Source organism: Oncorhynchus nerka, linkage group LG13 (genome assembly GCF_034236695.1).
Source record: "Oncorhynchus nerka isolate Pitt River linkage group LG13, Oner_Uvic_2.0, whole genome shotgun sequence".
In the NCBI taxonomy this organism is placed as follows: domain Eukaryota; kingdom Metazoa; phylum Chordata; class Actinopteri; order Salmoniformes; family Salmonidae; genus Oncorhynchus; species Oncorhynchus nerka.
The window spans coordinates 9,860,673-9,881,334 of NC_088408.1; the positions used below are offsets into that span (position 1 = coordinate 9,860,673).

At 49.3% G+C, this 20,662-nt stretch overlaps 1 protein-coding gene across 2 annotated transcripts in view; it reads right to left on the reverse strand.

The window, feature by feature from the left end:
- sipa1l1 (signal-induced proliferation-associated 1 like 1) overlaps window positions 1-20,662 on the reverse strand; it is a 95,483-nt gene that overhangs the window by 7,722 nt on the left and 67,099 nt on the right. For both annotated transcript variants that reach the window (XM_065026185.1, XM_065026184.1), the window contains exons 16-22: window positions 14,444-14,541; window positions 13,712-14,169; window positions 12,256-12,438; window positions 8,212-8,413; window positions 5,674-5,902; window positions 4,703-4,855; window positions 3,315-3,432 (exon numbers count right to left, since the gene is read on the reverse strand). In XM_065026185.1, coding sequence (XP_064882257.1) covers window positions 3,315-3,432; window positions 4,703-4,855; window positions 5,674-5,902; window positions 8,212-8,413; window positions 12,256-12,438; window positions 13,712-14,169; window positions 14,444-14,541 — 1,441 coding nt within the window. The remainder of the gene's footprint in view (window positions 1-3,314; window positions 3,433-4,702; window positions 4,856-5,673; window positions 5,903-8,211; window positions 8,414-12,255; window positions 12,439-13,711; window positions 14,170-14,443; window positions 14,542-20,662) is intronic.

Sequence of the window (20,662 nt, forward strand, 5' to 3'; positions counted from 1 at the left end):
TAAATAAACTAAAGTAAAACAAAAATAACCCAATAAAATAACAACGAGGATATATAGAGGGGGTACCGGTACTGAGTCAGTGACAAACCCCTAACACTGAGTCAGTGTGACAAAAACCCCTAACACTGACAAACCCCTAACACTGAGTCAGTGTGGACAAACCCCTAACACTGACAAACCGGTAACACTGAGTCAGTGTGGGGACAAACCCTAACACTGACAAACCCCTAACACTGAGTCAGTGTGGAGGTTATACACAGGGGTACCGGTACTGAGTCAGTGACAAACCCCTAACACTGACAAACCCCTACTGAGTCAGTGTGGAGGTTATATGACAAGGGGTACCGGTAACTGAGTCAGTGTGAGGGGGTAACATGACAAACCCCTAACACTGAGTCAGTGTGGAAACCCCTAACAGGGACAAACCGGTACTGAGTCAGTGTGAGGTACACCGTACTGACAAAGTCAGTGTGGAGGTTATATAACAGGGGGTACCGGTACTGAGTCAGTGTGACCCTAACACTGACAAACCAGTACTGAGTCAGTGTGGAGGTTATATACAGGGGGTACCGGTACTGAGTCAGTGTGAGGGACAAACCCCTAACACTGTACTGAGTCAGTGTGGGGGTACAGTACTGAGTCAGTGTGAGAAGATACCCGGTACTGAGTCAGTGTGGAGGTTATATACAGGGGGTACCGGTACTGAGTCAGTGTGAGGGGAAACCCCGGTACTGAGTCAGTGTGAGGGGGTACCAGTACTGAGTCAGTGTGAGGGGCTACAGCTACTGAGACAGTGTGAGGGGTACTGAGTCAGTGTACTGAGTCAGTGTGAGGGGGTACCGGTACTGAGTCAGTGTGGGGGTACCGGTACTGAGTCAGTGTGAGGGGGTACCGGGTACTGAGTCAGTGTGAGGGGGTACCGTACTGAGACAGTGTGAGGGGGGTGCAATACTGAGACAGTGTGAGGGGGGTACGGTACTGAGTCAGTGTGAGGGGGTACGTACTGAGTCAGTGTGAAGTACCGGTACTGAGTCAGTGTGAGGGGTACAGTACTGAGTCAGTGTGAGGGGGGTACAGTACTGAGTCAGTGTGAGGGGGTACCGGTACTGAGTCAGTGTGAGGGGGTGCGGTACCGAGACAGTGTGGAGGTTATATACAGGGGGTACCGGTACTGAGTCAGTGTGAGGGGGTACGGTACTGAGTCAGTGTGAGGGGGTACGGTACCGAGACAGTGTGGAGGTTATATACTGAGGTGAGGGGTACCGGTACTGAGACAGTGTGAGGGGGTACCGGCTACTGAGTCAGTGTGAGGGGGTAGTGCAGTACCGAGACAGTGTGGAGGGGGTTATATACAGGGGGTACCGGTACTGAGTCAGTGTGAGGGGGTACCGTACTGAGTCAGTGTGAGGGGGGGTACCGGTACTGAGACAGTGTGGAGGTATATACAGGGGGTACGGTACCGAGACAGTGTGAGGGGGGTACGTACTGAGTCAGTGTGAGGGGGTACGGTACTGAGTCAGTGTGAGGGGGTACCGGTACTGAGTCAGTGTGAGGGGGGTACCGGTACTGAGTCAGTGTGAGGGGGTACCGGTACTGAGTCAGTGTGAGGGGGGTACCGGTACTGAGTCAGTGTGAGGGGTACCCGGTACTGAGACAGTGTGGAGGTTATATACAGGGTACCGGTACCGAGACAGTGTGGGGGTACGTACTGAGTCAGTGTGAGGGGGTACAGTACTGAGTCAGTGTGAGGGGGTACTATACCGAGACAGTGTGGAGGTTATATACAGGGGTACCGGTACTGAGACAGTGTGGGGGTACCGGTACTGAGTCAGTGTGAGGGGTACGGTACGAGTCAGTGTGAGGGGGTACGGTACCGAGACAGTGTGGAGGTTATATACAGGGGGTACCGGTACCGAGACAGTGTGGGGGTACCGTACCGAGTCAGTGTGAGGGGGTACGGTACCGAGACAGTGTGAGGTTATACCAGGGTACCGAGACAGTGTGGAGGTTATATACAAAAATAACAGGGTACCGGTACCGAGTCAGTGTGAGGGGAGGGGGTACCGAGTCAGTGTGAGGGGGTACGGTACCGAGACAGTGTGGGGGGTATATACAGGGGTACCGGTACCGAGTCAGTGTGGAGGCTATAGAGGGGGTACCGGTACCGAGTCAGTGTGAGGGGGGTACGGTACCGAGACAGTGTGGGGGGTATATACAGGGGGTACCGGTACAGAGTCAGTGTGGAGGCTATTATAGAGGGGGTACCGGTACCGAGTCAGTGTGTGGGGGTACAGGTTAGTTGGGGTAGTGTGTACATGTAGGTGGGGGTAAAGTGACTGCATAGATAATAAACAGTGAGTAGCAGCAGTGTACAAAAGGGGGGGGGGGTTAAATGCAAATCGTCCTGGTAGCCATCTGTTCAACAGTCTTATGGCTTGGGGGGGTAGAAGCTTTTAAGGAGCCTTTTGGTCCTAGACTTGGTGCTCCGGTACCGCTTGCCGTGTGGTAGCAGAGAATAACAGTCTGACTAGAGTGGCTGGAATCTTTGGCAATTTTTAGGGCCTTCCTCTGACACCGCCTGGTATAGAGGTCCTGGATGGCAGGAAGCTTGGCCCCAGTGATGTACTGGGCCGTTCGCACTACCCTCTGTAGTGCCTTACGGTCGGAGGCCGAGCAGTTTCTATACCAGGCGGTGATGCAACCGGTCAGTATGCTCTCGATGGTGCAGCTGTAGAACTTTTTGAGGATCCGAGGACCCGTGCCAAATCTTTTCAGTCTCCTGAATATATGTGTCCTCTTCAGAGGGGTTGGGTGAAATGCGGAAGACACATTTCAGTTGAATGCATTCAGTTGTACAAGTGAACAACTGTCTTGGTGTGCTTGGACCATGTTAGTTTGTTGGTGATGTGGACACCAAGGAACTTGAAGCTCTCAACCTGCTCCACTACAGCCGCGTCGATGAGAATGGGGGCGTGCTCGGTCCTCTTTTTCCTGTAGTCCACATTCATCTCCTTTGTCTTGATCACGTTGATGGAAAGGTTGTTGTCCTGGCACCACACGGCCAGGTCTCTGACCTCCTCCCTATAGGCTGTCTCATTGTTGGTGAACAGGCAATGATGGTGTTGGACTCGTGCACCCTTGAGGTGCCCACGTGTTGAGGATCAGCGTGGCAGATGTGTTGTTGCCAACCCTTACCACATGGGGGCGGCCCGATCCAGTTGCAGAGGGAGGTGTTTAGTCCCAGGGTCCTTAGCTTAGTAATGAGCTTTGAGGGCAGGCTGTATCTCCAGGCTGGGCTGTGTGGTGAGGGTTACCTGGAGGATGGTCTGGACAGAGGGGCAGGTAGTAGGTCCAGGCTGGGTTGTGACTGGTGAGGGCTGGAGGCTCCACTACCTCTATGGTTAGAATCACTGAACACAAACCCTCTCTGGACTGGAGGGAGAGAGAGGGATAGGAGGAGGGAGAGAGAGGGATAGGAGGAGGGAGAGAGAGGGATAGGAGGAGGGAGAGAGAGGGATAGGAGGAGGGAGAGAGAGGGATAGGAGGAGGGAGAGAGAGGGATAGGAGGAGGAAGAGAGAGGGATAGGAGGAGGGAGAGAGAGGGATAGGAGGAGGGAGAGAGAGGGATAGGAGGAGGAGGGAGAGGGATAGGAGGAGGGAGAGAGAGGGATAGGAGGAGGAAGAGAGGAGGGAGAGAGAGGGATAGGATGAGGGAGAGAGAGGGATAGGATGAGGAAGAGAGAGGGATAGGAGGAGGAAGAGAGAGGGATAGGAGGAGGGAGAGAGAGGGATAGGATGAGAGAGGGATAGGATGAGGAAGAGAGAGGGATAGGATGAGGAAGAGAGAGGGATAGGAGGAGGAAGAGAGAGGGATAGGAGGAGGAAGAGAGAGGGATAGGATGAGGAAGAGAGAGGGATAGGAGGGAGAGAGAGGGATAGGAGGAAGAAGAGAGAGGGATAGGAGGAGGAAGAGAGAGGGATAGGAGGAGGAAGAGAGAGGGATAGGAGGAGGAAAGAGAGAGGGAAGGAGGGAAGGAGGGAATGAGGGGAGGGAAGGAAGGAGGAGGGGGAGGGGAAGGAAGGAGAGGGGGGAGGGAAGGAGACGGAAGGAAGGAAGGAAGAAGAAAGAAAAGAAAGAAAGGAAGGAAGAAAGGAAGGAAGGAAGGAAGGAAGGAAGGAAGGAGAGGGGGAGGAAGGAGGGGGAGATAGGAAAGGAGGAGGGGAGGTAGGGAAGGTGGGGAGGGAGGATGAGGGGAAGGAGGAGAGGGGATAGGGAGGGAGGGAGAAGGGATAGGGAGGTAATGAGGAGAGGGGATAGGGAGGGAGGGAGAAGGGATAGGGAGGGAGGGAGAAGGGATAGGGAGGGAATGAGGAGAGGGGATAAGGAGGGAGAGGGGATAAGGAGGGAGAGGGGATAAGGAGGGAGAGGGGATAAGGAGGGGGAGGGGATAATGAGGGGGAGGGGATAAGGAGGTAGAGTAAATAAGAGAGAGATATAATTGTCAGAGGAAAACGTGAGAGAGGGAGAGAAAGAGAATGTGATTAAAGATCAGGTTGAGACAAATTGTAGTAGTAACTGTTGTCACGGGAGACACATCATTACTATGTAGTGTTCATCGTATACAGTCATTCCCTGCCTCTTCCTTTTGCAGGTATTGACCACATGCACCAGGTGAGTCCAGACACACACACACACTCTTACTTTCGAAGGTATTAGCCACATCCACCAGGTGGGTCCAGTCCAGGGGGCTGTCCCTGCTCTCAGAGGGGGGGAGGGGCATCAGCTCCTGGGGAAGGGGGTGGCGCTGTCGCTCAACCATCTCAGCCAATGACGTGTCAGACGCAGACAGATCCCCTGTAGAGAGAGGACAGATTAGGACCGTGGACATCCCTAGAAGACAGACCCCGTGTAGAGAGAGGACAGATTAGGACCGTGGACATCCCTAGAAGACAGATCCCCTGTAGAGAGGACAAGAGGACAGATTAGGACAGTGGTCATCCCTAGAAGACAGACCCCGTGTAGAGAGAGGACAGATTAGGACAGTGGTCATCCCTAGAAGACAGATCCCCTGTAGAGAGAGGACAGATTAGGACTGTGGTCATCCCTAGAAGACAGACCCTGTGTAGAGAGAGGACAGATTAGGACAGTGGTCATCCCTAGAAGAGAGATCCCCTGTAGAGAGAGGACAAGAGGACAGATTAGGACCGTGGTCATCCCTAGAAGACAGATCCCCTGTAGAGAGAGGACAGATTAGGACCGTGGTCATCCCTAGAAGACAGACCCCCTGTAGAGAGAGGACAGATTAGGACCATGGACATCCCTAGAAGAGAGATCCCCTGTAGAGAGAGGACAAGAGGACAGATTAGGACCGTGGACATCCCTAGAAGACAGACATTTTGAGTCTTTTCGATGAATTAATTCCATCAGTTTCCTCTCTCATTGAAAAATAAACTACACTATTATTCTTGAATAGTCTGCAATAAATGTAATGTATCTTTTTTTTAACCAAAATGTAGATCAATACACTTTCTACCAGAAGAGGGAGGCATATACACAGTCTTTATCCCCCTCCCAGCTCGGCCACATCAAGTATCGAGTCACCAACGTGTCAAACTGTCTCAAGCTGTCTAGAACCACATTCCCCAGCCCTGTGTCAATACGGCTCCTCTCACCGTGTAGTTTGATCCCCAGTTTGTACGAGGGTCGTCTGAGGGGCACCCCGCGGGTGGTGGGAGAGCGTGGCAACGTGGAGCAGCTGAACAGCACGTCACTACCCAGGGTTGGGTCTGGTTCTAGGTCCCCCAGCCTCAGAGAGGGGACACGCTGGCCCCGGTAGATACTCTCATCAGACAGGGTGCGGTGGAGAGACCGACGGGTAGGGGGCTGGCCTGAGGAGGAGGACTGGAGGAGAGAGAGAGTTAAACTGATGTCATCTGCTATCATATATTAATATAATAAAAACACACCAGATGGACATGAGGATTAACGTTATGACATGAGGATTAAAGTTATGACATGAGGATTAAAGTTTTGACATGAGGATTAAAGTTATGACATGAGGATTACAGTTATGACATGAGGATTAACGTTATGACATGAGGATTAACGTTATGACATGAGGATTAACGTTATGACATGAGGATTAAAGTTAAGACATGAGGATTAAAGTTAAGACATGAGGATTAAAGTTACGACATGAGGATTAAAGTTACGACATGAGGATTAAAGTTACGACATGAGGATTAACGTTATGACATGAGGATTAACGTTATGACATGAGGATTAACGTTATGACATGATTAACGTTATGACATGATTAAAGTTATGACATGATTAACGTTATGACATGACGATTAACGTTATGACATGAGGATTAACGTTATGACATGGATTAAAGTTATGACATGAGGATTAAAGTTACGACATGAGGATTAAAGTTATGACATGAGGATTAAAGTTACGACATGAGGATTAAAGTTACGACATGAGGATTAAAGTTATGACATGAGGATTAAAGTTACGACATGAGGATTAAAGTTACGACATGACATGAGGATTAAAGTTATGACATGAGGATTAAAGTTACGACATGACATGAGGATTAAAGTTACGACATGACATGAGGATTAAAGTTATGACATGAGGATTAAAGTTACGACATGAGGATTAAAGTTACGACATGACATGAGGATTAAAGTTACGACATGAGGATTAAAGTTACGACATGAGGATTAAAGTTATGACATGAGGATTAAAGTTACGACATGAGGATTAAAGTTATGACATGAGGATTACAGTTATGACATGAGGATTACAGTTATGACATGAGGATTACAGTTACGACATGAGGATTAAAGTTACGACATGAGGATTAAAGTTATGACATGAGGATTAAAGTTATGACATGAGGATTACAGTTATGACATGACATGATGATTTAAAGTGCTGTATCTGTAACTTTAATTTGCAATCAAAAGTTGTAGCTCTGCTGTCCTTAACAGTTTGATTATTTTTGCAGTATGTGTTGGGGAGGAAGGAAAGATAATCCATTAAGGAATACCCACCTAATATCCTGTAACTTGTTTGGGAGGGCTGTCTGGACTCAGTCTCACCTTGACCTTGACCTTGTGTCGTCTGTGTTTGGCATGGCTGTCTGGACTCAGTCTCACCTTGACCTTGTGTCGTCTGTGTTTGGCAGGGCTGTCTGGACTCAGTCTCACCTTGACCTTGTGTCGTCTGTGTTTGGCAGGGCTGTCTGGACTCAGTCTCACCTTGACCTTGTGTCGTCTGTGTTTGGGAGGGCTGTCTGGACTCAGTCTCACCTTGACCTTGTGTCGTCTGTGTTTGGGAGGGCTGCCTGGACTCAGTCTCACCTTGACCTTGTGTCGTTTGGCAGGGCTGTCTGGACTCAGTCTCACCTTGACCTTGTGTCGTCTGTGTTTGGGAGGGCTGTCTGGACTCGGTCTCACCTTGACCTTGTGTCGTCTGTGTTTGGGAGGGCTGTCTGGACTCAGTCTCACCTTGACCTTGTGTCGTCTGTGTTTGGCAGGGCTGTCTGGACTCAGTCTCACCTTGACCTTGTGTCGTCTGTGTTTGGCAGGGCTGTCTGGACTCAGTCTCACCTTGACCTTGTGTCGTCTGCGTTTGGGAGGGCTGCCTGGACTCAGTCTCACCTTGACCTTGTGTCGTTTGGCAGGGCTGTCTGGACTCAGTCTCACCTTGACCTTGTGTCGTCTGTGTTTGGCAGGGCTGCCTGGACTCAGTCTCACCTTGACCTTGTGTCGTTTGGCAGGGCTGTCTGGACTCAGTCTCACCTTGACCTTGTGTCGTCTGTGTTTGGCAGGGCTGCCTGGACTCAGTCTCACCTTGACCTTGTGTCGTTTGGCAGGGCTGCCTGGACTCAGTCTCACCTTGACCTTGTGTCGTCTGTGTTTGGGAGGGCTGTCTGGACTCAGTCTCACCTTGACCTTGTGTCGTCTGTGTTTGGCAGGGCTGTCTGGACTCAGTCTCACCTTGACCTTGTGTCGTTTGGCAGGGCTGTCTGGACTCAGTCTCACCTTGACCTTGTGTTGTCTGTGTTTGGCAGGGCTGTCTGGACTCAGTCTCACCTTGACCTTGTGTCGTCTGTGTTTGGGAGGGCTGTCTGGACTCAGTCTCACCTTGACCTTGTGTCGTCTGTGTTTGGCAGGGCTGTCTGGACTCAGTCTCACCTTGACCTTGTGTCGTCTGTGTTTGGCAGGGCTGTCTGGACTCAGTCTCTTCATGTCGTCCTCCGCGGTGGTCTTAGCGTGGGTGAGGTGTGGCTGGAGGGCGTGATGGGGTCTGCTGTTACCCCCATCCTGACCCCCTCGTCCTCCGCCGCCGCCACTCCCCTCGCCTCCACTTCCTCCTCCTCCCTCCCCTGGAGACTTCCTGGGGACACGCAATAACAAGCAGAGGTCAGGGGTCAGATAATACAGCCATGCAAAAGACATAGCAATGTGACTGTCCATTAGCAATGTGACTGTCCATTAGCAATGTGACTGTCCATTAGCAACGTGACTGTCCACTAGCAACGTGACTGTCCACTAGCAACGTGACTGTCCACTAGCAACGTGACTGTCCACTAGCAACGTGACTGTCCACTAGCAACGCGACTGTCCACTAGCAACGCGACTGTCCACTAGCAACGCGACTGTCCACTAGCAACGCGACTGTCCACTAGCAACGCGACTGTCCACTAGCAACGCGGCTGTCCAATATCAACGCGACTGTCCACTGGCAACGCGACTGTCCACTGGCAACGCGACTGTCCACTGGCAACGTGACTGTCCACTGGCAACGCGACTGTCCACTGGCAACGTGACTGTCCACTGGCAACGTGACTGTCCACTGGCAACGTGACTGTCCACTGGCAACGTGACTGTCCACTGGCAACGTGACTGTCCACTGGCAACGTGACTGTCCAATAGCAATGTGGCTGTCCAATATCAACGCGACTGTCCACTGGCAACGCGACTGTCCACTGGCAACGTGACTGTCCACTGGCAATGTGACTGTCCAATAGCAATGTGGCTGTCCAATATCAACGCGACTGTCCACTAGCAACGTGACTGTCCACTGGCAATGTGACTGTCCACTGGCAATGTGACTGTCCACTGGCAATGTGACTGTCCACTGGCAATGTGACTGTCCACTGGCAATGTGACTGTCCAATAGCAATGTGACTGTCCACTGGCAATGTGACTGTCCAATAGCAATGTGACTGCCCACTAGCAACGTGACTGCCCACTGGCAACGTGACTGCCCACTGGCAACGTGACTGTCCACTGGCAACGTGACTGTCCACTGGCAACGTGACTGTCCAATAGCAATGTGACTGTCCACTGGCAATGTGACTGTCCACTGGCAATGTGGCTGTCCACTGGCAATGTGGCTGTCCACTGGCAATGTGGCTGTCCACTGGCAATGTGGCTGTCCACTGGCAACGTGGCTGTCCACTGGCAACGTGGCTGTCCACTGGCAACGTGGCTGTCCACTGGCAACGTGACTGTCCACTGGCAACGTGACTGTCCACTGGCAATGTGACTGTCCACTGGCAATGTGACTGTCCACTGGCAATGTGACTGTCCACTGGCAATGTGACTGTCCACTGGCAATGTGACTGTCCACTGGCAATGTGACTGTCCACTGGCAATGTGACTGTCCACTGGCAATGTGACTGTCCACTGGCAATGTGACTGTCCACTGGCAATGTGGCTGTCCACTGGCAATGTGGCTGTCCACTGGCAATGTGGCTGTCCACTGGCAATGTGGCTGTCCACTGGCAATGTGACTGTCCACTGGCAATGTGACTGTCCAATAGCAATGTGACTGTCCACTGGCAATGTGACTGTCCACTGGCAATGTGGCTGTCCAATAGCAATGTGGCTGTCCACTATCAACGCGACTGTCCACTAGCAACGTGACTGTCCACGGGCAATGTGACTGTCCAATAGCAATGTGGCTGTCCAATATCAACGCGACTGTCCACTAGCAACGCGACTGTCCACTAGCAATGTGACTGTCCACTGGCAATGTGACTGTCCAATGGCAATGTGACTGTCCAATATCAACGCGACTGTCCACTAGCAACGCGACTGTCCACTGGCAATGTGACTGTCCACTGGCAATGTGACTGTCCAATGGCAATGTGACTGTCCAATATCAACGCGACTGTCCACTAGCAACGCGACTGTCCACTAGCAACGCGACTGTCCACTAGCAACGCGACTGTCCACTGGCAATGTGACTGTCCACTGGCAATGTGACTGTCCACTGGCAATGTGACTGTCCAATAGCAATGTGACTGTCCACTGGCAATGAGACTGTCCAATATCAACGCGACTGTCCACTAGCAACGTGACTGTCCACTGGCAATGTGACTGTCCAATAGCAATGTGGCTGTCCAATATCAACGCGACTGTCCCCTAGCAATGTGACTGTCCACTGGCAATGTGACTGTCCACTGGCAATGTGACTGTCCACTGGCAATGTGACTGTCCACTGGCAACGTGACTGTCCACTAGCAACGTGACTGTCCACTAGCAACGTGACTGTCCACTAGCAACGTGACTGTCCAATAGCAATGTGACTGTCCACTGGCAATGTGACTGTCCACTGGCAATGTGACTGTCCACTGGCAATGTGACTGTCCAATATCAACGCGACTGTCCACTAGCAACGTGACTGTCCACTGGCAATGTGACTGTCCACTGGCAATGTGACTGTCCAATAGCAATGTGACTGTCCACTGGCAATGTGACTGTCCACTGGCAATGTGACTGTCCACTGGCAATGTGACTGTCCACTGGCAATGTGACTGTCCACTGGCAATGTGACTGTCCAATAGCAATGTGACTGTCCACTGGCAATGTGACTGTCCACTGGCAATGTGACTGTCCACTGGCAATGTGACTGTCCACTAGCAATGTGACTGTCCACTGGCAATGTGACTGTCCACTGGCAATGTGACTGTCCACTGGCAATGTGACTGTCCACTGGCAATGTGACTGTCCAATAGCAATGTGACTGTCCACTGGCAATGTGACTGTCCACTGGCAATGTGACTGTCCACTGGCAATGTGACTGTCCAATAGCAATGTGACTGTCCACTAGCAACGTGACTGTCCACTGGCAATGTGACTGTCCACTAGCAATGTGACTGTCCACTGGCAATGTGGCTGTCCACTGGCAATGTGACTGTCCACTGGCAATGTGACTGTCCAATGGCAACAGTGTATAATGTCAGTAGTTGTCTGTAGTCAGTGTATAATTACAGTAGCTGTCTGTAGTCAGTGTATAATGTCAGTAGTTGTCTGTAGTCAGTGTATAATGACAGTAGTTGTCTGTAGTCAGTGTATAATGTCAGTAGTTGTCTGTAGTCAGTGTATAATGACAGTAGTTGTCTGTAGTCAGTGTATAATGACAGTAGTTGTCTGTAGTCAGTGTATAATGACAGTAGTTGTCTGTAGTCAGTGTATGTCAGTAGTTGTCTGTAGTCAGTGTATAATGTCAGTAGTTGTCTGTAGTCAGTGTATAATGTCAGTAGTTGTCTGTAGTCAGTGTATGTCAGTAGTTGTCTGTAGTCAGTGTATAATGTCAGTAGTTGTCTGTAGTCAGTGTATAATGTCAGTAGTTGTCTGTAGTCAGTGTATGTCAGTAGTTGTCTGTAGTCAGTGTATAATGTCAGTAGTTGTCTGTAGTCAGTGTATAATGTCAGTAGTTGTCTGTAGTCAGTGTATGTCAGTAGTTGTCTGTAGTCAGTGTATAATGTCAGTAGTTGTCTGTAGTCAGTGTATAATGACAGTAGTTGTCTGTAGTCAGTGTATGTCAGTAGTTGTCTGTAGTCAGTGTATAATGTCAGTAGTTGTCTGTAGTCAGTGTATAATGTCAGTAGTTGTCTGTAGTCAGTGTATAATGACAGTAGTTGTCTGTAGTCAGTGTATAATGACAGTAGTTGTCTGTAGTCAGTGTATGTCAGTAGTTGTCTGTAGTCAGTGTATGTCAGTAGTTGTCTGTAGTCAGTGTATAATGTCAGTAGTTGTCTGTAGTCAGTGTATAATGTCAGTAGTTGTCTGTAGTCAGTGTATAATGTCAGTAGTTGTCCATATTCACTGTATGACAGTAGTTGTCTATAATCACTGTATGCAATATTCATTTTAGCCACAAGGTGGCGATAAAGTCTTGATAGAGGAACTATTCTAAGGTACAAGGCCACTTCCTCCTGGTCTTACTTGCGGTTGTCTCCGAAGTCGACAGAGTTGATGGTGGATCCTGGCTTCCTCCAGCCGATGAGGTACTTGGAGGTGGCTCCCTGACGGGGGTAGAAGGTCTTGGGGCCGGGAGAGACCGACGTCTGGGAGCAAGGGGAGGTGGCCGAGGAAGAGGAGTCCTCACGAGGGGAGTGGCCTCTGGAACTGGAGAGGAGGAAGGAAGGAGAGAGGAGGACAGGGGGCGGGGCAGAAGGGAGAAAGAGGGAGGAGCGGAGAAAGGAGGGGAGGAGGAGGACAGGGGTCGGGGCAGAAGGGAGAAAGAGGGAGGAGCAGAGGAGGAGGACAGAGGTCAGGGCAGAAGGGAGAAAGAGGAAGGAGGGGAGGAGGAGGACAGGGGTCAGGGCAGAAGGGAGAAAGAGGAAGGAGAGAGGAGAGAGGAGGGGAGGAGGAGGACAGGGGTGGGGCAGAAGGGAGAAAGAGGGAGGAGAGAGGAGAGGAGGGGGAGGACAGGAGGAGAGGAGAGAAGAGAAAGGTCACAACAGGGAGATTCAACTCCTGGCCATGGACGACCAAAGTACTGTAATCTCTGGCATGGACATAATCTAGACTTTGAACTAATAACTACGAGCTAAAACCCATTTTTAGAAAGGATGATCTACAGATTCCGCAGTAGACTAGTAGAGATTACAGAGTGTTACACAGTCGTTTGCCTACCGACGTCAGAGCAGAGGATGACATGAATGGACTACTGGCGATCATCAACCTCTATTTCTGGAACAGGAAGTGTGTGTGTGTTCTGCTACACTATCAAAATATCAAACCAAGGCCACTGTATTGTGCTACTGTTGACACGGTTTCCCTTTGTGTCTGCTGTGTGTGTGTGTCTGCTGTGTGTGTGTGTCTGCTGTGTGTGTGTCTGCTGTGTGTGTGTCTGCTGTGTGTGTGTCTGCTGTGTGTGTGTCTGTCTGCTGTGTGTCTGTCTGCTGTGTGTCTGTCTGCTGTGTGTCTGTGTCTGCTGTGTGTGTGTCTGCTGTGTGTCTGTCTGCTGTGTGTGTGTGTCTGCTGTGTGTGTGTGTCTGCTGTGTGTGTGTGTGTCTGCTGTGTGTGTGTGTGTCTGCTGTGTGTGTGTGTGTCTGCTGTGTGTGTGTGTGTCTGCTGTGTGTGTGTGTGTCTGCTGTGTGTGTGTGTCTGTCTGCTGTGTGTGTGTCTGTGTGTCTGTGTGTGTGCTGTGTGTGTGTCTGCTGTGTGTGTGTCTGTCTGCTGTGTGTGTGTGTCTGCTGTGTGTGTGTGTCTGCTGTGTGTGTGTCTGCTGTGTGTGTGTCTGCTGTGTGTGTCTGCTGTGTGTGTCTGCTGTGTGTGTCTGTGTCTGCTGTGTGTGTGTGTGTCTGCTGTGTGTGTGTGTGTCTGCTGTGTGTGTGTGTGTCTGCTGTGTGTGTGTCTGCTGTGTGTTTTCCGTGTCCAACCCACCCATCCATACCTGGAGTGCGATCCTGCATCAGTCGGACTGTACGAGCTGCCATCTCCAACCAGTAGGCATGTAGGAGGAGTCCTAGCCGCCCCTTCTCCTCTCTCCCCTGGGGGTTGTGAGCTCTCTGCGGCCGGGGAGGACCTCTCCAGGACTCTCCTGCCCCCCTCAGTGGGGCTATGCCAGGGGGATGGAGCTCTATCCCTACCCTCTCTACCCCCGGGAGCCAAGAGGGAACTAGAACTCTCCTGGTGGGGGTGTGAGTGGCCCCCACCCCCTCCTCCGTAGGATGAGGTGTCTATCCCGCTGTCGGCTGAGGCCCCCTGGAGGTACCCCCCTCCCAGGCCATTGGGTTCAGAGTCAGGGGCCTCCCCTGGTCCCCCCAGGTCGAACCACTTGTCGGTGTCGCTGTGGCCCCCGCTCGAGGCCGTGCTGGACATGGTGTTACTGCTGGAGTAGGGACCCTCAGGCTGGTGGGGGGGTTTAGAGATGGGTTGGGGGGGGGGGGTTAGAGATGGGTTAGACAGGAGTCAGCTACAGCGGAGAGTTTAGTCAACATAACGGAGTCTGAAAGACCTGGACAAGAGTTCCTGGTCAGTGCAGATGAAGTACAGTCGATGAGGACAGATAGTAATTTTGGACTGTTGAGATGCATCCCAAATGGGTGCGTTAAGAAGTACTGTATGTACGGTGCTCCCACCCTGGTCGAGGTGAGGACAGGGTTTGTGCAGGGTGAAGCCTGACCTGGGAGCTCTTCTTGGGGGAGTGGTGCATGACCTGCTCCTGCCTCTGGATGCGTGGTGCTCCGGAGTACCCAGGACCAGACTTAGACACAGGAGCATCTAAAACACACACACACACACAACATTATCCCACAGGTTTCCGTACATGGTCCTTAGAGCCATGCATCTTTGAAAAACTAGCTACAAATTTTCCACAGCCGTTACAGCGTGTGTGCCTGTCTGTGGTTGTCTACAGTTTTCTGCAGTTATTGCTGTGTGTGTGTGTGTGTGTGTGTGTGTGTGTGTGTAAATAAACAAGTCTATATAATGTAATTGGCCAGGTGTTACACAACAGCCACACAGCAATAGACAGAACAGGCAATTAGTGAGCAACGAACCCAGGGGGGACACGGCTATGTGGGGTGGTTTGTGTGTGAGAGAGAAAGAGAGGGGATAAAGTAGGGGAGATAATGCAGAGAGCAGAGAAAACAGAGAGGGACTGTAGAGATGAAGAAGAACAGAGAGGGACTGTAGAGATGATGAAGAACAGAGAGGGACTGTAGAGATGATGAAGAACAGAGAGGGACTGTAGAGATGATGAAGAACAGAGAGGGACTGTAGAGATGAAGAAGAACAGAGAGGGACTGTAGAGATGAAGAAGAACAGAGAGGGACTGTAGAGATGATGATGAAGAACAGAGAGGGACTGTAGAGATGATGATGAACAGAGAGGGACTGTAGAGATGATGATGATGAAGAACAGAGAGGGACTGTAGAGATGATGAAGAACAGAGAGGGACTGTAGAGATGATGAAGAACAGAGAGGGACTGTAGAGATGATGAAGAAGAACAGAGAGGGACTGTAGAGATGAAGAAGAACAGAGAGGGACTGTAGAGATGATGAAGAACAGAGAGGGACTGTAGAGATGATGAAGAACAGAGAGGGACTGTAGAGATGAAGAAGAACAGAGAGGGACTGTAGAGATGATGAGGGACTGTAGAGATGATGAAGAACAGAGAGGAACTGTAGAGATGATGAAGAACAGAGAGGGACTGTAGAGATGATGAAGAACAGAGAGGGACTGTAGAGATGATGATGAAGAACAGAGAGGGACTGTAGAGATGATGAAGAACAGAGAGGGACTGTAGAGATGATGATGAACAGAGAGGGACTGTAGAGAGATGATGAAGAAGAACAGAGAGGACTGTAGAGATGATGATGATGATGAACAGAGATGATGGACTGTAGAGGACTGATGATGATGAAGAACAGAGAGGGACTGTAGAGATGATGATGATGAAGAACAGAGAGGGACTGTAGAGATGATGATGATGAAGAACAGAGAGGGACTGTAGAGATGATGATGATGAAGAACAGAGAGGGACTGTAGAGATGATGATGATGAAGAACAGAGAGGGACTGTAGAGATGATGATGATGAAGAACAGAGAGGGACTGTAGAGATGATGATGATGAAGAACAGAGATGATGATGATGATGATGAACAGAGAGGGACTGTAGAGATGATGATGATGAAGAACAGAGAGGGACTGTAGAGATGATGATGAACAGAGAGGGACTGTAGAGATGATGATGAACAGAGGGACTGTAGAGATGATGATGATGAAGAACAGAGAGGGACTGTAGAGATGATGATGATGAAGAACAGAGAGGGACTGTAGAGATGATGATGAACAGAGAGGGACTGTAGAGATGATGATGAACAGAGAGGGACTGTAGAGATGATGATGATGAAGAACAGAGAGGGACTGTAGAGATGATGATGATGAAGAACAGAGAGGGACTGTAGAGATGATGATGAACAGAGAGGGACTGTAGAGATGATGAAGAACAGAGAGGGACTGTAGAGATGATGAAGAACAGAGAGGGACTGTAGAGATGATGAAGAACAGAGAGGGACTGTAGAGATGATGATGAACAGAGAGGGACTGTAGAGATGATGATGAAGAACAGAGAGGGACTGTAGAGATGATGAAGAACAGAGAGGGACTGAGATGAGATGATGAAGAACAGAGAGGGATGATGATGAGAACAGAGAGGGACTGTAGAGATGATGATGATGAAGAACAGAGAGGGACTGTAGAGATGATGATGATGATGATGAAGAACAGAGAGGGACTGTAGAGATGATGATGATGAAGAACAGAGAGGGACTGTAGAGATGATGATGATGAAGAACAGAGAGGGACTGTAGAGATGATGATGATGAAGAACAGAGAGGGACTGTAGAGATGATGATGATGAAGAACAGAGAGGGACTGTAGAGATGATGATGATGAAGAACAGAGAGGGACTGTAGAGATGATGAACAGAAAGGGACTGTAGAGATGATGATGATGATGAACAGAAAGGGACTGTAGAGATGATGATGAAGAACAGAGAGGGACTGTAGAGATGATGATGAACAGAGAGGGACTGTAGAGATGATGATGATGAAGAACAGAGAGGGACTGTAGAGATGATGATGAACAGAGAGGGACTGTAGAGATGATGATGATGAACAGAGAGGGACTGTAGAGATGATGATGAAGAACAGAGAGGGACTGTAGAGATGATGAAGAACAGAGAGGGACTGTAGAGATGATGATGAACAGAGAGGGACTGTAGAGATGATGATGAACAGAGAGGGACTGTAGAGATGATGATGATGATGAACAGAGAGGGACTGTAGAGATGATGATGATGAAGAACAGAGAGGGACTGTAGAGATGATGATGATGAAGAACAGAGAGGGACTGTAGAGATGATGATGATGAAGAACAGAGAGGGACTGTAGAGATGATGATGATGATGATGAACAGAGAGGGACTGTAGAGATGATGATGAAGAACAGAGAGGGACTGTAGAGATGATGATGATGATGATGAAGAACAGAGAGGGACTGTAGAGATGATGATGATGAAGAACAGAGGACTGTAGATGATGATGATGAAGAACAGAGAGGGACTGTAGAGATGATGATGATGAAGAACAGAGAGGGACTGTAGAGATGATGAACAGAAAGGGACTGTAGAGATGATGATGATGATGAACAGAAAGGGACTGTAGAGATGATGATGATGAAGAACAGAGAGGGACTGTAGAGATGATGATGATGAAGAACAGAGAGGGACTGTAGAGATGATGATGAACAGAAAGGGACTGTAGAGATGATGATGATGAAGAACAGAGGGACTGTAGAGATGATGATGATGATGAACAGAAAGGGACTGTAGAGATGATGAAGAACAGAGAGGGACTGTAGAGATGATGATGAACAGAGAGGGACTGTAGAGATGATGATGAACAGAGAGGGACTGTAGAGATGATGATGAAGAGAGAAAACAGAGAGGGACTGTAGAGCTGATGATGATGATGAAGAACAGAGAGGGACTGTAGAGATGATGATGATGATGATGATGAAGAACAGAGAGGGACTGTAGAGATGATGATGATGAAGAACAGAGAGGGACTGTAGAGATGATGAAGATGAACAGAAAGGGACTGTAGAGATGATGATGATGATGAACAGAAAGGGACTGTAGAGATGATGATGATGAAGAACAGAGAGGGACTGTAGAGATGATGATGATGAAGAACAGAGAGGGACTAGAGATGATGATGATGAAGAGCAGAGAGGGACTGTAGAGATGATGATGAACAGAAAGGGACTGTAGAGATGATGATGATGAAGAACAGAGAGGGACTGTAGAGATGATGATGAACAGAGAGGGACTGTAGAGATGATGATGATGATGAACAGAAAGGGACTGTAGAGATGATGATGATGATGAACAGAGAGGGACTGTAGAGATGATGATGATGAAGAGCAGAGAGGGACTGTAGAGATGATGATGAACAGAAAGGGACTGTAGAGATGATGATGACAGAAGAACAGAGAGGGACTGTAGAGATGATGATGAACAGAGAGGGACTGTAGAGATGATGATGATGATGAACAGAAAGGGACTGTAGAGATGATGATGATGATGATGAACAGAGAGGGACTGTAGAGATGATGATGAACAGTAGAAAACAGAGGGACTGTAGAGATGATGATGAAGAACAGAGAGGGACTGTAGAGATGATGATGAACAGTAGAAAACAGAGGGACTGTAGAGATGATGATGAAGAACAGAGAGGGACTGTAGAGATGATGATGAACAGAGAGGGACTGTAGAGATGATGATGAAGAGAGAAAACAGAGAGGGACTGTAGAGATGATGATGATGAAGAACAGAGAGGGACTGTAGATGATGATGATGAAGAACAGAGAGGGACTGTAGAGATGATGATGATGAAGAACAGAGGGACTGTAGAGATGAGATGATGATGATGAAGAACAGAGAGGACTGTAGAGATGATGATGATGAACAGAAAGGGACTGAGATGATGATGATGAACAGAAAGGGACTGTAGAGATGATGATGAAGAACAGAGAGGGACTGTAGAGATGATGATGATGAAGAACAGAGAGGGACTGTAGAGATGATGATGATGATGATAAACAGAGAGGGACTGTAGAGATGATGATGATGAACAGAAAGGGACTGTAGAGATGATGATGATGAAGAACAGAGAGGGACTGTAGAGATGATGATGAACAGAGAGGGACTGTAGAGATGATGATGATGAAAACAGAAAGGGACTGTAGAGATGATGATGAAGAACAGAGAGGGACTGGTAGAGATGATGATGAACAGAGAGGGACTGTAGAGAGATGATGAAGAACAGAGGGACTGTAGAGATGATGAAGAATGAGAGGGACTGTAGAGATGATGATGAAGAACAGAGAGGGACTGGTAGAGATGATGATGAACAGAGAGGGACTGTAGAGATGATGATGAAGAGAGAAAACAGAGAGGGACTGTAGAGATGATGATGATGAACAGAGAGGGACTGTAGAGATGATGATGAACAGTAGAAAACAGAGGGACTGTAGAGATGATGAAGAACAGAGAGGGACTGGTAGAGATGATGATTAACAGAGAGGGACTGTAGAGCTGATGATGATTAACAGAGAGGGACTGTAGAGCTGATGATGATGAACAGAGAGGGACTGTAGAGATGATGAAGAACAGTAGAAGTGTCATAACAGCAGTCCATGGTAAACAGAGAAATGATTTCAACCATATTTCCCCCCTCAGCAGTTGTCTTCTGTGCAGTCTGCCTTCTCTCTAACGAGTGTGTGTGTCTCCATGTGTCTCTGTGTGTCTCTGTGTGTGTGTCTCTGTGTCTGTATGTCTCTGTGTGTGTGTCTCTGTGTCTGTATGTCTCTGTGTGTGTGGCCGTGGTTTCCGTGCCTTTATGGTGTGACCATGACTGATGTTATTTCAGGATGGAGGAGAGGAGGGAACACGTCACCAAAAGAGATTGAGGGGTCAAGAGGTCAGAGAAGAGGATGAGAGAGATTGAGGGGTCAAGAGGTCAGAGAAGAGGATGAGAGAGATTGAGGGGTCAAGAGGTCAGAGAAGAGGATGAGAGAGATTGAGGGGTCAAGAGGTCAGAGAAGAGGATGAGAGAGATTGAGTGATGCTTGGCTAAACTGGACTGGCCAAAACTGGGCTGAAATCTTCAGAATTACATATAAAACTGATTTACAGGATCCCTGTGGCTTTACACTGGACTGGGTTCTACTGGACTGGGTTCTACTGGACTGGGTTCTACTGGACTGGGTTACACTGGACTGGGTTATACTGGACTGGGTTATACTGGACTGGGTTATACTGGACTGGGTTGGGTTCTACTGGACTGGGTTCTACTGGACTGGGTTGGGTTCTACTGGACTGGGTTATACTGGACTGGGTTATACTGGACTGGGTTACACTGGACTGGGTTATACTGGACTGGGTTACACTGGACTGGGTTATACTGGACTGGGTTACACTGGACTGGGTTATACTGGGTTATACTGGACTGGGTTACACTGGACTGGGTTATACTGGACTGGGTTATACTGGACTGGGTTACACTGGACTGGGTTACACTGGACTGGGTTACACTGGACTGGACTGGGTTACACTGGACTGGGCTGGGTTCTACTGGACTGGGCTGGGTTCTACTGGACTGGGCTGGGTTCTACTGGACTGGGTTCTACTGGACTGGGTTATACTGGACTGGGTTATACTGGACTGGGTTATTCTGGACTGGGTTGGGTTATACTGGGTTGGGTTATACTGGACTGGGTTATACTGGACTGGGATATACTGGGTTGGGTTAACCTGGACTGGGTTATTCTGGAC